General features: G+C 34.0%; 2 protein-coding genes across 5 annotated transcripts; both read right to left on the bottom strand.

Moving 5' to 3' along the window:
* Positions 1-2,317: 2,317 nt before the first annotated feature.
* WOX1 (WUSCHEL related homeobox 1) lies at positions 2,318-5,511 on the bottom strand. The gene is made up of 4 exons (XM_028062993.2): positions 4,788-5,511; positions 4,374-4,691; positions 4,027-4,103; positions 2,318-3,366 (listed from the first exon to the last, which is right to left on the bottom strand). Exons 1-4 carry the CDS (start codon positions 4,981-4,983, stop codon positions 2,857-2,859), a joined length of 1,101 nt encoding a protein of 366 aa, XP_027918794.1. The 5' UTR covers positions 4,984-5,511; the 3' UTR covers positions 2,318-2,856.
* Positions 5,512-9,060: 3,549 nt separating this feature from the next.
* On the bottom strand, positions 9,061-12,792 carry ER-ANT1 (endoplasmic reticulum-adenine nucleotide transporter 1). 4 transcript variants are annotated; one of them, XM_028066032.2, is made up of 5 exons: positions 12,653-12,668; positions 12,178-12,235; positions 11,506-11,788; positions 10,368-10,739; positions 9,061-9,990 (listed from the first exon to the last, which is right to left on the bottom strand). In XM_028066032.2, the coding sequence occupies exons 3-5, from the start codon at positions 11,764-11,766 to the stop codon at positions 9,679-9,681; spliced, it is 945 nt and encodes a 314-aa protein (XP_027921833.1). In that variant the 5' UTR covers positions 11,767-11,788; positions 12,178-12,235; positions 12,653-12,668; the 3' UTR covers positions 9,061-9,678. The 4 variants fall into 4 exon arrangements, with proteins under 4 accessions (XP_027921833.1, XP_027921830.1, XP_027921832.1 ...); XM_028066029.2 differs by lacking the exon at positions 12,653-12,668 and adding an exon at positions 12,429-12,646 and having other exon boundaries at positions 12,178-12,294; XM_028066031.2 differs by lacking the exon at positions 12,178-12,235 and having other exon boundaries at positions 12,653-12,792.
* Between the last annotated feature and the right edge of the window lie 1,653 nt (positions 12,793-14,445).

Below are 14,445 nucleotides of genomic sequence, written 5' to 3'. Positions count from 1 at the left end.
AAATGGATAAGAGATTTTTTTTTTTTTGAAGTAAGAAAATATTGATTTATGTATTGGTCATGTGGCAAATAACGGAAATAATTTATAATTTTATTTTTACTTTTTCAATTATTAATTAATGTAATCAGTTCAATTATATAATTAGCTGTCTCTCGGTGTTTTTATTGTTTAAAAGTTTTGGTCATGAAAGTTTTTGTTTTTTCTTGAACAACAAAAAATGGATAATGCAATAAAGCTCCTTGGAAGAATGGCCCAGGTGGTTTTGGGTTACGCTTAATGGCCCATAACCCACCGTAAACTGTATGCACGTCGAAATGGGTCAAATTGAAGCCCACAAATGACAAATGCTAAGAATTCAATCAAATTGGACAATGTTGACTAATTTTACCGATTCTACCAATTTTTTGTGCACAAAAACCAAATGGCTGACAAGTAGAACACGGAACAACAATAGCTTCAATTGAATTTTTGTAGAAAGAGACCCTTCATACATTATATCATCTAGAACAGAATATATAATCCTAAACATAGTTTTTAGAAGCTTACTTCTAAATTCTTTCTATAAATAACTCAGATTTTAAGATATTGACAAATTAATTAAAGAAATAAAACAAATTACAAAACGTATAATAGGTTAATACAAAGAAAATCATAATATACATTTTTATTAATATTTTCAACTTTTAAACTAATAAAAAAGTTAGTAACAATATTAATTTACAAGTAAGTGTTTCTTCCTAACGTTTTTACTCCATTTTTTGTAATCATATGTTCACACTTGTAACCAATATCATTGTTTTTTAATATAATGAAAGAAATAAAATGGAATTATTGTGAGACCATAAAAGTATAAGGTGTGCTCAGAGTTATTTATTACAAAATAAATATTCATCGAATATAATATCACTTTCATACACATTTATTATTATTCTGCGTATGTTTATGTTTGGAGAGATAAACAAATCAACTAATAACTTCAAATTTTAGAGACTAAAACCACCTTGCAACTGAAATTAAGGACTAAATTTTCATTAATACTTTAGTTAAAGTAGCCATTAAATTTATTTCTGTATTTTATTTTTAGGATCTATTTATTTATTTTTTGAGCCTTCTCATACCCTTAGCTTCTGAATGTTCCACAGGTTTATTATCATTGTCTTGCTAGTTTCTAAACTCTCAAATGCAAAACATTGATTTGAACATTAACCTAAGTTTCATAAGTTACTTACCATAAATAACTGGTTCGGTTTAATTGCACCCTCAGACACAACCTTTGAACTGTATTGAACAGGTACATATATACATTAATTCAACTAGTTTTTCTTCTCTCAGAGAATTTAAACAAAGTTAATCCTACTGGGTAGTTTTTCTATCCTTTGATTTCCAAACTATGACGCATCCCATGTCTAAATCATTTAATAGAAAGAACACAGAGAGAAATGAAAAGAGAAGAAAATGTATGGGCCATAGTCCCTATTGTTGGTCGAGTTTGGTTCTAAAGCGACGGATCTGTGGGTGGCTTGGATTTTAGTTTCTGCAACTTTGGAGTAGATGCTGTAGGGACTAACAGAGTACCATGTAGGTAGGTAAGCAACAGCTTCGAAATCATCCCATTTTCACATACTATTGCACCACCCGTGATCACCATGCACATGTTTTAATCTCTCTCACTGCATTAACACTGCATTACTTCCCAACTAATATGTTTTAGTGTTTCATTAGTCCTATAAGTATGGTCCAAGATATGAGACTCATAATATTGTTTTAAACCATTATGGTCCCCCACTCACGGCTTCAATGGCTGCAGAGAGAATATTTTTGCCTTCTTTTTACCCTGATGATGCTTGACGCCTCTTGAGTGACACGTCCTAGTCTTAGCCCTTAAGATTTTTTTGAAAGGTTGATCATATACCCTAATGTGATAAACCCTACCTTACAATACAGCTAGCATCTAAGGAATCAAAAACTTCTATTCTAGATATCTGGTTATGTCGGTGAGTGTTGTGTAATTTTGGTGGTTTAGATGGGTATTTTTAGGAGATGTTTGGACAGATCAATTCAATCAAATCAGACAAAGAGGGTGTATTCTTGCATTTAATATATTTGTGTTTGGTTGTTGGAGGATGAGACCTGGATATTCTCTTCGTAAAACTCAAATTCTACTCTGACTACATCATGAGGATTATTTAATTAGCTAGGAAAATCAATTGAATTCGCGAACTTTACCTTAAATGCATAGGCTGTGTTTCCTTTGGGTGCATTGATGTGATTTCTTTATTGTAATAAATTGGACTACAGAGTTCACCCGGTCAGAACATTGATGGTAATGTACAGCATTGTTTTAAGTATGCAACAAAAGAACAAAAGTAATTTCTCCATTCCATGCTCATAGTTACTTCAACATCCTTGTCTGTCACATCTCATCCCCATTTCAGATACTATACCTTCAATCAAACCCTCACATCAAATTCCTTATACATTCTCTATTTACGTCCCTCTCTCCCTCTCCCTTCCCCCACCATCTTTCCTGTTTCTGTTTCTCTCGCCATACATATCAGATATCAGAATAAACGTGTGTGTACATACACATCAAGTTACTCAAACAAGCTCCCTAAACAATAAACCCTTGGACTTAAGTACTCTTTTTTGATTCAATCAACATAGTCCAAATGCATTTTAAGGCAAAATACCTCACTCAAACTAGCGTCCTATTACACCACCAATTCCTTGATACATAACATCCATAGCAATAAAAGTAGTACTATTTTCTAACAAAATACAATGTTTAAACGCAGCCCCATAATTCTACATACACGGCAAGTTTTTTTCTTTCTTTCTTTTTGGAATCAGTTGAGTTCAGTTCTTCAATGGAAGGAACTCAAAAAACTGGCTTGGGGCATTCATTGCTGAGATCGATACCTCTGTCTCTTTTTGGTGGTTAATGTTATCACTGCCTTCATCATCCTCATTCCTGACGGGGAAAAGTTGAAGGGTTTGAGACTCCACAGAAATATCATCTGGGGTGTAGGTGTTGATACTGCTTAAGTGGATAACACCGTTTTCTGTGTTAGGTGAGAGAAAGAAGCTGAGATCATGAGTCTTAATGAGCTTTGGGTCCATTACTCTTGGTGTTACTGAGGGTGTGGTGGCCATGGTAGCAGTAGAGATGGTAGGAGGAGCGTTTATGAAGTGGGGTGAAACTGTGGGAGGGGAAGGACAAGGTAACTGCATCATGTGCCACGTGGCATTCCTCTCCATTAAGTTTCTTGTGTGCTGTAACTCTCCTTCATCGAATTGGAGCCATCCATCTGTTCTACAATCTGCTGCAACCGCTGCTTTTGCTGCTCTTTGTATTGAAACAGATTCCTGAAGATTTTAAATGTAGGCATGCAAAGAAAACAAACCGGTGAAAACCTCAACATGTGTGGTGAAAAAGCCAAAGAGCAAAGGTGAAAAAGTTACTGCACAGCACAGATTTCAAATGGGCATGCACTCCTAGTTGGTAGTATTTTCAAATAAAGTTGCATGGTCTATGAGAAGTCAAATTAAAGTAGGGTGAGAGTTGTCTTTTCCACCATCAATATGGGTGCTCAATTCCATAGAATATTGTATGGAGTGTCCAAAAGCTACTGGCCTGAATGACATGAATAAGCACAAGCCCCAAAAGCCCAGCTAAGTTTCATAACAGCAGCCCCGACAGAAAGGAAGGAATGCAGCTTTTAGGACCTTTTCATTTCCCAACAAACAAAGCTTTTGTTAGGGTCCTTTCCCTACCTAAAGCTAGCCAGCTAGTGCATATCTTTCTATAACGTTTCCAACATCAACTTCCTTCATTCTCTAGTAATCATGTGCCAATAATTAATTAAATCATCCCTTAATCGACCCTTATCATAATACCCTAACACTTTTGGGTGATGATCAAGTAGTGAAGTGAAAATCCCAAGTTCAGAAAGAAGAGAACAAAAAAAAAAGGTTTACTCCATGAACCAGGACAACAAAGACAAAGGAGGATATACAATAATAGACCTTTGCAAGCGTACTGCAGTTTGTAGAGGGTGCCCAGTTCTTGGTCTGTTCAACTTCAAACACTGTCCTACTTGCGCCTGTAGACAAAAAGAAAAACAAAAAAGAATATAACTTTACATTTTACATCTCAAGCAACAATCCTGATGAGAAAAAAAAAATGAAAAGAAATGCAAGGCGTGCATAGTAACAAACAAAAACTCAATTGGAGAAAAAATGAAAAAGAAACAAAAGAAGCGATCGGTCATGCATTGCAAATCAAGACATGAGAGCGAGCCTCTCTCTCTCATTATTTGTCTCTTTCATGCAAAGAAACAAGTATGGTGGTAATTATGTCGTGTGGTTTTTACCTAAGTCTTTCTTTTCAAGAGTACCATCATAGTCACGGGCGTGATGACCCTCAGCCGCCGACTCCATTTGACGGCGGCGTTTCTGTCTTTCCCTCGCCTTATGATTCTGAAACCAATAGAAAACATTCTTCCCTTCAATTTTTCCAAACCTCCGAAGCTGCGCCGTGATTTGTTGGATTTGCTCCGCAGACGGTGTTCTCGTCCCTCTTCTGTACAATTCCTCCAATGCCCTTAGCTGCTCCGGGGTCGGATTCCACCTCGAACTCACCACTACCGGTGGAGGGTTGAACTCTCTCTTACCCTGATCTGCCACTGATGCTAGTAAAAAAAAAAAAAGTCTTTACACGCATGCAAACACAAGGGGTAAGGGTAAAAAAAAAGGTAAGTTAAGAAAAGCATCATATATATATATACCGAGATTGTGATATTGTGAGAAGAAATCGTTGGCATGATGAATGCGGGTGAAGCATGGAGGGTTGTTGTTGTTGGCGTTTGGGGTGTTGTTGGGAGAAGTGACGGGGCGTGGCATGAGAGGCCTGAGTTTTCTTCCATTGAGTGCATAATCAGGCATGGTGAAGTCAGCAGCGTCGTTGTAACCAACCATCCACATTGGTGTTGAGTTGAGTTGAGTTGAGTTAATAAAAAGGAAAAGCTAGGGTTTGTGGGGTTATAAAGAGATGAAGGAAGGTATATTTGGCATGTTAAAAATGAATGAAGTGCAATAATAGTTAGGGGGGGTTGGGTTGGGTGATGGAATTGAAATGGAGAATGTGAAAGTAGAGAAGGGGTTATATTATATATGGCATGGGTTAGAGAATGAAGTTGAAGAAGTTGAAGAAGTTGAAGGTGAAAGTGTGAGAGTGTGAGAGAGAGTGTTGGTTTAATATGGGACAAAGTGAGGGGGACATGAGGTTGACTAGGCTATTTAGAGAGAGAAAGAGAGAGAAAGGCAAAAAAGAAAAGCAAAGAAGGGAGTCAGTGAGGAAGCGTGGAATTCTGGGAGATTTTTGGGAGTAGCGATTGAAAAACGACGTGACGATGATGAGGGTTATCATGAGCCTCATCACCCCTTCTCTTTTCCCCCTCTCATTTATTGTTCCCTTCACGTCTCGTGCCTTTCACACTAATTCTCAATCCGAACTGCCCCTCTCTCCCTCTCTGCTACTCCTTAACCTTTTCTTTGTCTAATATGCTGTCCATGCTCTCTCCCCCTGCACCATCCACTGTACGGACTTCAATAATCTTTTTTTTTAGAGCATGAGGTGGGTGAAGGCACCATTTAAACAACCAAAATTACTGCATCTTAAGTTACCCACTTGGAATCTTTTTGCATGGTCCAGATCTATTAATTGGATTAAATTGAGGGAGGGAAATGTGTCCATGTCTCTCTCTCTCTTTCCTGTGCCTTTGGTTTTGGTTTTGTTTCTTTTCTTTCTCTCTCCTTTTGCCTCTTAGGTATAATCCCTCGGTCATTATGAAGGAATGACTCAATTCTCGAACTCTGTCACGGCTGATATATGGAATTTGAAAGCTATAATTGATTAATTATTTCTAGCTTTTCGTTGGGTAGAGGGCCTACAACCTGCAAATTCTGAATCCCTACTATTTGTATGTCTGTTATTTATGAGATGTGCATGCAAAATATGTAATGAGAGTACCATGCAAACTACAGCACAATGCATATCCCATATCCACTCTCTCCACTCTCCACCACACTGTGATTCTGTATTGTTGTGCATTTCCCCTACTTCTGCCACTGCCAATAAAAGCCCTAATCAGTTGTCATTTCTGGCTCGCTAGGGAAAACAAAACAAAACCAAACCAAACAAAACAAAACAAGCACCACCACCACACTCACCTACTCAATGCATTCCCATTGCTACTGCTGCCTAGGGTGGCCCCCTAAACTGTTCTCTATTAAGACCCTTCACCTGCATTTCCATTTAGTCAATGCTCTATCACATTGTGTATGGGAATGTTTTCTTCTCCAATGCCCCTTCGTCCTTTACCTTGTTTAAACAATAATAAAACAAACCCCATAACTAACATACCATCAATCAACCCAACTTGTCATGTCATATTCAATGTATTACGCATTACCCGTGAATCTGAATCATTCACATTCGCTAGCTAATAGCTGCACCTAGTATATATGCATGTCTGCTCTCTAACATGTGAATGATTTATTCTTGCTTCAGTTCGACACTATTTTTCTCCATCTTATATCTGCGCTTGTGTTTCAGATTTAAAACAACGGTTATGTATATCTGGAAAAAAGTGTGGAAAGGTTTCAGTGATGAAAAGTTCAAACACTAAACAAGTCACTTTTTTTTTAGGGCGTAGACATAAACTTGAGAAAGGAATGACATTCTATAATTACGCAGGTTTCAAAAGCTAAACCACATTAAGGTGGTGTCTTTAGTTTCTCAGAGTTTGTGTCCTTTTTTTTATGATACTTGCTGTCGTTCAAGGAAAACACTTTAATATTTGAACTGAATCAATAAACTGAGACAAAATCATACCTTGTATTTGAACAGGTTTTAGAAATAAGATAAAGAAAGTAATATTTTTACTGTAATAAGATTTTATGTTCTTTCTATTGTGATTATTATTTTAAAAATATATATGAAAAAAAAATTAAAAATTGTTAGTACACATGTGTGTGTGCACGCGTTGGCATTCATTGTTTTCACAAAAATTCAGGTGACATTGGTCTTGTTCTAACTTGAGAATTTCTGTATTTCCCAAGAGTATAGTAAAACTCTCGATCTCCCCCTACGACAAAACATGATGAAAAGCATTCACACTGCAACGACAACAGTTCAGAATGAACAGTTATAGCTTTTCCCTGGTAAGAATTATGTGTATTTTTTCTTTATGCAGTCTCATGATTAACTTTTTAACTTTCAACTTTTACCCATGAGTTTCTAACTAACTTTTAAACTCTCAATTAACTTGGATGTCAACTTTACTTAAAATACTAAAAAGTTAATGCTCATTAGTATGGTACTTTAGGTACTAAGAGGGCATCTTTTATATTAAATTAATAAAAGAAACTTTTTTTGTGTTAAAATTGCCTATAAATGACTTGAAACTTGATGTTAATGGTATTTAATATTTTATAATTGAAAAAAATAAAAACATCTGATTAAAGATTTCATAGTCAAAATGAATAATTATGATGCAAACCTTTTGTCAAAATTTCAGGCCAATGTTCTATCTTCTTTTTCTCTTCTAAAGGTTGTGAAAATTAACACTTTCCTTGATCTAGAAAATCTTTCCCCACTTAGGTTAAGTGATGCAAAATGAATTTAACTAGTTTGAACATTTTTAGACACATAGTCAAGAGTTCAACCCAATATTTCTTGTACAAATTAAATATATGCTCTTGACATTGAGTAATTAAAAAAATATTGTCTCTTTGAACCAATTGAAATTGTTGATAATATTCTCCTTCCTAAAGATTTTTCATTGTGAAATTCCGGTAAAATAGCATATTTCTTATAAGAGGGTGTATGATATTAGTCTATGCATTAATGAGTATGTGTGTTCTTATTACAATCTATTTAATAAAAATCATTTTATGCACAAAGTGTTATTTTTTTTAAGTATCACACACTTAATTTCTATTTATACATAAACATTTTTTTAACTTTTTTGCCCTTGTAACTTAAGGCTGGAGGTTGTGTTCTTGTACCTCTTAAAGCATCGACTTATTAGAATGGTTGGCAAACGAAAGCCAATGATCAAGCCTTGACCCTCGTGAGAGATCAAGAGGACCACCCACCTAACACATCTCAAAGATAAAAAAAAAAAATGGTGCAATAAATTGATATTAACTATTTCAAAACAATATTGGACCCTATTATAAAGAATTGATTCAAACAAAATATAACAACCAAATCATAATACTCATATCTTGATTATAACTATTTCACATAAATAAACCATTAAATTTATGTTCACTCTATACTTAATATTTAGAAAACTTTCTTTCTTTTGCTAAAAGTTTATCGACTTAATTGAAAAATGACATAATCTTTACATATATTAATTCAAGACTTTAAGTCAAAAGTTAAATTACAACAAGTTTGTCCAAACTAATTCAAGATGTAAAAAAAAATGGTACAACTTGTCCACAACTCAAATATAAAGAACCAATTTTGAATTACCCATGTTAAACTTATCACACATTCTATATCAAAGTGAGTTAGTTTAGATCGATTCGAGTTTAACCAATAATAAATAAAATTATATCTAATCTAATTGAAATTATATAAGTCAAGTTGGGTCATCCAATAATTCGTCCAAATAAACATCCATAGAAAAACCTCTATTATTTTGCGCTTCCATAATTTCAACGCGCACTCTTGATAAACTTGAACATTTTAAATGTACCTATGGTTTAGGATTTTCAATTTCAGTTTCAGATTGAGAAATCCAAAATGTTTTGGAATGGACAGTTCAAATTATAAATTTGTATTTTAAATTGTATATTTTTCATTCTAAAATGCATATGTAATACAAATAAAAAATTGTATTTTAAATTATGTAGTTTATAATATATTAGCATGGAAATATATGTATAAATACTCAATTTGCATGAGATATGCATCTTATATGAATAGATCTTCTACTCCAGGCAATTTCCATAGATAAATCTGCGTGATAATGTTAATTCAAATAATTGAAGCGGGGATGTAAATATGCATTTATATACTCCATATGAACACCATTCTTTATATACAGACAGGTGGGTTGACTGCTTTTGCAACCCTAAAAAGTTATTAAATAGCATTTCCCTATGCTTGAACCAATCCAATCCCAAGATAAATAAACATCAAAAGTTACATTTACATTGAGGCAGTAAAATCTATCAAATCTAAACTTCACCACTAAAAGGGCAGAATTTATTTAAAGGACCTAAAAATCAAGTATACCTTGTTCAAGGATCGAACCCGTTCGGTTCAAGAACAAATGCCTTTGGCCACCATGTCCAAAAGTTTCTCCATTCATGGTCCTTGAGACCAGATTTTTAGAATCAATACCCCAGTATTCATTCTATAAGATAAATATGACTTTTAAGGTCCCAAAATGCAATACTCCCTTCAAGAAACCACATAACTTTTGGACATGATAAATGTGATTACTTATGGAACTATAGATCAGTTTAAACTTTACAGAACAAATACCTCCGTTATGATCCTTCAGATCAATCCTTGGAAACAAACAGGCATAATATTCATTCTAGATGATGAATTTTCCTTTTCTATACTATCGTTTTCTCCTTTACAAAATCCGCCATTCATTTCAAAACTCTTTGATTTGTCTCGTTATAGTGACTATGTCTGGATGAGATGCTATTCAGCTGATCATATCCAGCAAGCACCCCAGCTCCTGCGATACCAAGAAGCATGTTTGCTGTAACTCCTCGAAATAGAGCTGAGAAACCCTCTTGTCCAACAATATTACGAAATGCATGTATTGAATTACGGTACTTGTTTGGATGTCCAGAGGTAAGCATCATTCTCCTCCGCAATGTATCAAAAGGGTATGCACAAACCCCTGAAAAAGTTGTGATGCTCCACCCTAAGAAGAAACTAGCAAGAAAGTTCCCCTGCAAAAAATAAACCGAGACTCACATTGGAAAGACTGGACATAAAGAAACAGAACCAACCGTCTAAATTCACCAAATCAAAGTGCCATACAATAAAAAGATGCATACACTACAAAGGAAACATGGCAATTCTTTTTTTTCCAAAATAGTTTTTGACTTGCGTCTTGAAAATGAATGTTCAGACTCAAGGATTCAACTATCAATGCAAATCTGCAAAATCTATGTGAACGTCGATATTTAGCACACATAGCACTGTGGAACAGACTAAAGATATCACCCGCCCCGTAGCAATAGAAAGCAAAAAATTCTCAGCAAAAAGCATCAAGTATCAACTATATGTTATCCCATTACTGAAGTGTAAATGGTTAGTTTCTTACCTCAAATGGCCCAACTAAAACAATAGGCTTCATGGTGTCATAGATCCCAAAGTACATCCCTCGATACATGGCAATTCCCCATATAGAAATGCCAAATCCCCTGTACAATCCAGCAAATCCATCACTTGATAAGGTCTTCCTATATACATCAATTAGTCCTTTGAACTGTCGCTGACTGGTATCGCGGCACTCTATTGCATCGGTGCCCAATCGTGTACGTGCATAATCTAAATGATATAGTAGAAGTGAAGTTGTTGCTCCTGCAGCACTGCCTGAAGCCACATTCCCAGTAAACCACTTAATGTACCCGTCTCTCTCTTTGGAACACCCAAAAATGCTTTTGAAGTAACCTTTGAATGCAAAATTGAAAGCCTATAGACCAATTAACTGTTTGCTCAAATATTATTTTAATAATAAAAAACTATTATCTGAGACACATGATTCCAGGAATTGATGTATCTTTTTTTTCCATATATGTGGAGAGGATTATTTTATGAAAAAAACAACACACAGGTTATTAATAATATTTGACATGCATTAACAATTTGACAGGAAAAGCATAAACCAAGCCAGCTTGTAGTTTAACGTAATAGAACAAACTGGACACGATCATATATAAAAGAATGAGATTGGATGCATAGTGTTATTGTTGCATCATGCAATAGAAAATACGATAGGCCAAGGCTCCAAGATAAGTTATATATTGATTTATTTGAGAATATAGAAAGGATGAAAGGGAAATAAGTTAACAGATGTTCCCTCTAATTTGAATACTTAATTAGATGACAGAGAATACAAAATCAATGCACAAAAGAATGAGTGTTTTATTTGGTTTGACGTTTTGGAGAGTATCATGAGAAATAATTACGCAGATATTCAATGGTTAAGTTTAAACCCATCACTCAGAAGCACCGATACCTAAAAATGCTCACTCTTTTGTTTTCTTTTTCTCTTCCCTGATATCATTTAGTTGAAGTGTCGACAAAAGACGAAAACAAAACACTACAAACTTAACAAAGAATAGCCCGTTGACCTCACAGTTGTGACAACTTGAAAGGAAGAGAAAAATAAATGGTGAGATTGAGGATGCTAGTCTTTATTTAACACTAATCAGGATGCAGTGAAGTGAATAACTCACTTGTGTGGGAAAGTATCGGATAACATTGGCCTGGTGACCTCTCCAAAAGGCAATCAAACCCTCCTCCATGAAGACCCTCTTAAAGCCATCAGACACGCCCAAGTATGGTCTTTTGAGCTGTCCTCTTTTAATCATTTCACCTTGGTTTTGCAATAAAAGCTTTACTCTCTCAATTGGTGCTGCAGCAGTCTTTGATATGATTGCTGCTGCTCCTCCCATTACAAAATCCTTTGAAAATGTTTCATATGTTGATTTCACCATTTTTAGTCTCTTCCCTCTAATCCTGCCAGATATATTAAAAACTTAGACAACGAGAAGTGCACATAAACTCTCAAAACTTCCAATAAAAATACGTGGTTCATAACAATTTATGCATGACTTCAATCAAATTCAACAGTTAAACTCAATTCCCCTCAACTTCAAACCAAACAAGCACCAAGTCTTACAATAATCACAAATAGAGTGAACTAGCAATGCCATAACTATGTTATATGCATTCATCAAGGAAAAAATCATGCAAACTTTCGGATTCATTTCAACCATGAGAAGAACCAAATAAAATACTGCAAAAGAAGGTGAAAAGCAGGTTAGATAAAAATGAAGATCCCCAAGAATATGCAAGCTGCACAGCCGAGTACACACCTAAGCAAATTATAGGTGAAGAGGAAGAACCTGCTGAAAAGGACTTGTCCCCTCAATCACGTCTAACCAAGTTCATTCCCTCTTTAATCTTCAATTGAACAACGGAAAAACGAAAATGATGGATTCTGATTTCTGATGTTCAATAGACTGGAAACAGTACAATTCTAAATTTCACGGAAAAGGCCAACTCTTATGAAAATTTAACTAAAAGTAAAACCCGGGGCATGTTTAAGAAAAAAATAGAAAGCAGAAATTGAAAGAAAAAAAAAAAAGTTAATGACCGCCATTGCACCCGACACAGAGGTTCCGAAAGGGAATGGTTTGAAGCCACCGGAATCCAGAAAGTTTCGATGCAAAACAAGACATGATATGGCATAAATGGGTGAGAAGAATAGCAATCGATCAGAATAGATTGTAAGAAATGTGGTAACTAGCAAATGAAATGTGGAATGAAAAATTGAGATGGCACAAATAAGGAGAGAAAGATATAAAGGGGAAAGGGTACCTGAAGAGAAGAGAGAAGAGAGAAAGAAAGAATTGAGTTGGAGCGCAATAACGAGGATGAGATGTGAGTTTGTTTTTATTTGAGGACGAATCTCAATTTTTTTTTCTTCTTATAATATTTTTGGGTTATCCAGCATGTGGAAGAAAATTAAAACTGAAATGATAAAGTTTTCCTGTTTATAAATCTGAAAGAAAAAGGGTTTTTTTCTCAAAATCGAAAAGAAAAACATTCTCTCATATATCTACACCTAGAATTATATTTTTTTATCAGCAAATAATTTTTGCAGTTTAACTTGTGTAAATAAATACATTCTTACTGGTTTTTGGTTAAGATGTCTTCGAGACGGATGATGATGAGATTTTCAAAAATCACGTACTTGTTTGTCTTTTGATTATAAAATTTTGAGTTTCAAAGCGAAAATCAGGTAAGAAATAGGAAAGGATTCTACGAATTTTAGGATTTATAATATATATATATATATATATATATATATATAAAGATATGTTTAATTACTCGGATGTTAATCACTTTGATACAAGTGTGTCAATCTGGTACCTGCTTTTAAAACCGTGTCAATTGCATCACAACTTTTGATAAAGTGCTTCAATTAGGTCCATTTCAGATAGAGTTGACTAACCTACGTGTCACGTGTCAGTCTGTGGTTTTTTTAATTTTTTTAATTTTTTTAAAAATTCTTCAAAAATAAAATAAAATGCCACGTGTTAAGTCTATGTGTGTGACACGTGGCATTGCTAGTGTCACGTGGCATTGCAATGCCACGTGTCAGTGTCATTATCATATATCATTGTGTTGATTTCATTTTAGTCCCCATATATATTTTTTTGTTTCAATTTGGTACCTACTTATGTATATTTGATTCAATCTTGACCTAATTTTTTTTAATAATTAAAATTCATTTTTTATAAAATTAAAAGTAATTAAGTATAAAAATTTTACAAAATTAAGTATTTGATATTTATATTAAAATTTAGTAGTAAAAGTCATTTTATTAAGTCATTTTTAATAAAATAAATTAGTATAACATTTAGACAAATAGAAATTTTAATTTAAAATTAATAAGAAATAATATTGTTCTATTTTGGGTTAAAAAAATAACAATTAACAAAACATGAGTATTTAATAAAAACATAATTAATAAAGTAATATGTTAAAAAGTCATTTTTAATAAAAAATATTAGTAAAACATTTTATACAAATAATATTTATACTTAATTAATTTTAATCTTAAAAAAATGAATTATAAACATATTTTACTTATTAAAAAAATTCGGACAAAATTGAATCAGATATACATAAGTGGGTATCAAATTGAAACAGAAAGACATATATGGGGATTAAATCGTAATCAACACAATGGTATCTGATAGTGACATTGACACGTGGCATTGCAATGCCACGTGACACTAACAATGCCAAGTGTCACACGTAGGGACTTGACACGTGGCATTTTTATTTTTTTTTCAAAAAAATCAAAAAAAAAATCAAAAAAATATTTAAAAAATAAAACAAAAAACAAAAAAACCACAGACGGACACGTGGCATGTTGACTAACGGCGTTAGTCAACTCCGTCCGAAAGGAACCTAATTGAAGCACTTTTTCAAAAGTTGGGACTCAATTGACATTTTTTTAAAAGCGGGTACTAGATTGACACACTTGTACTAAAGTGGATATCATCCGAGTAATTAAACCATAAAGATATAAAGAGATATCCTCTCATGTTCATATTTAGTTATTCCCATTTTATCCTTAATTATTATTTTAAAAATAAATC

The sequence above is a fragment of the Vigna unguiculata genome, chromosome 3 (genome assembly GCF_037176805.1).
Source record: "Vigna unguiculata cultivar grain cowpea cultivar isolate G323 ecotype 2 chromosome 3, ASM3717680v1, whole genome shotgun sequence".
Taxonomy (NCBI): Eukaryota; Viridiplantae; Streptophyta; class Magnoliopsida; order Fabales; family Fabaceae; genus Vigna; species Vigna unguiculata.
Note: the sequence above shows the minus strand (reverse complement) of the source record. Positions and strands in the feature narration are given on the sequence as shown.

Bases quoted from the DNA above. Each gene is read 5' to 3' on its own strand.
- WOX1 (XM_028062993.2), bottom strand. From the start codon at position 4,983: ATGTGGATGGTTGGTTACAACGACGCTGCTGACTTCACCATGCCTGAT. The intron at 4,692-4,787 runs GTATATATATAT...TTTTTTTACTAG, and splicing joins CTCACAATATCACAATCTCG to CATCAGTGGCAGATCAGGGT. The intron at 4,104-4,373 runs GTAAAAACCACA...TTTTGTCTACAG, and splicing joins TCTTGAAAAGAAAGACTTAG to GCGCAAGTAGGACAGTGTTT.
- ER-ANT1 (XM_028066031.2), bottom strand. From the start codon at position 11,766: ATGGTGAAATCAACATATGAAACATTTTCAAAGGATTTTGTAATGGGA. The intron at 10,740-11,505 runs GTGAGTTATTCA...ATTGGTCTATAG, and splicing joins TCCGATACTTTCCCACACAA to GCTTTCAATTTTGCATTCAA. The intron at 9,991-10,367 runs GTAAGAAACTAA...TATTTTTTGCAG, and splicing joins TTTTAGTTGGGCCATTTGAG to GGGAACTTTCTTGCTAGTTT.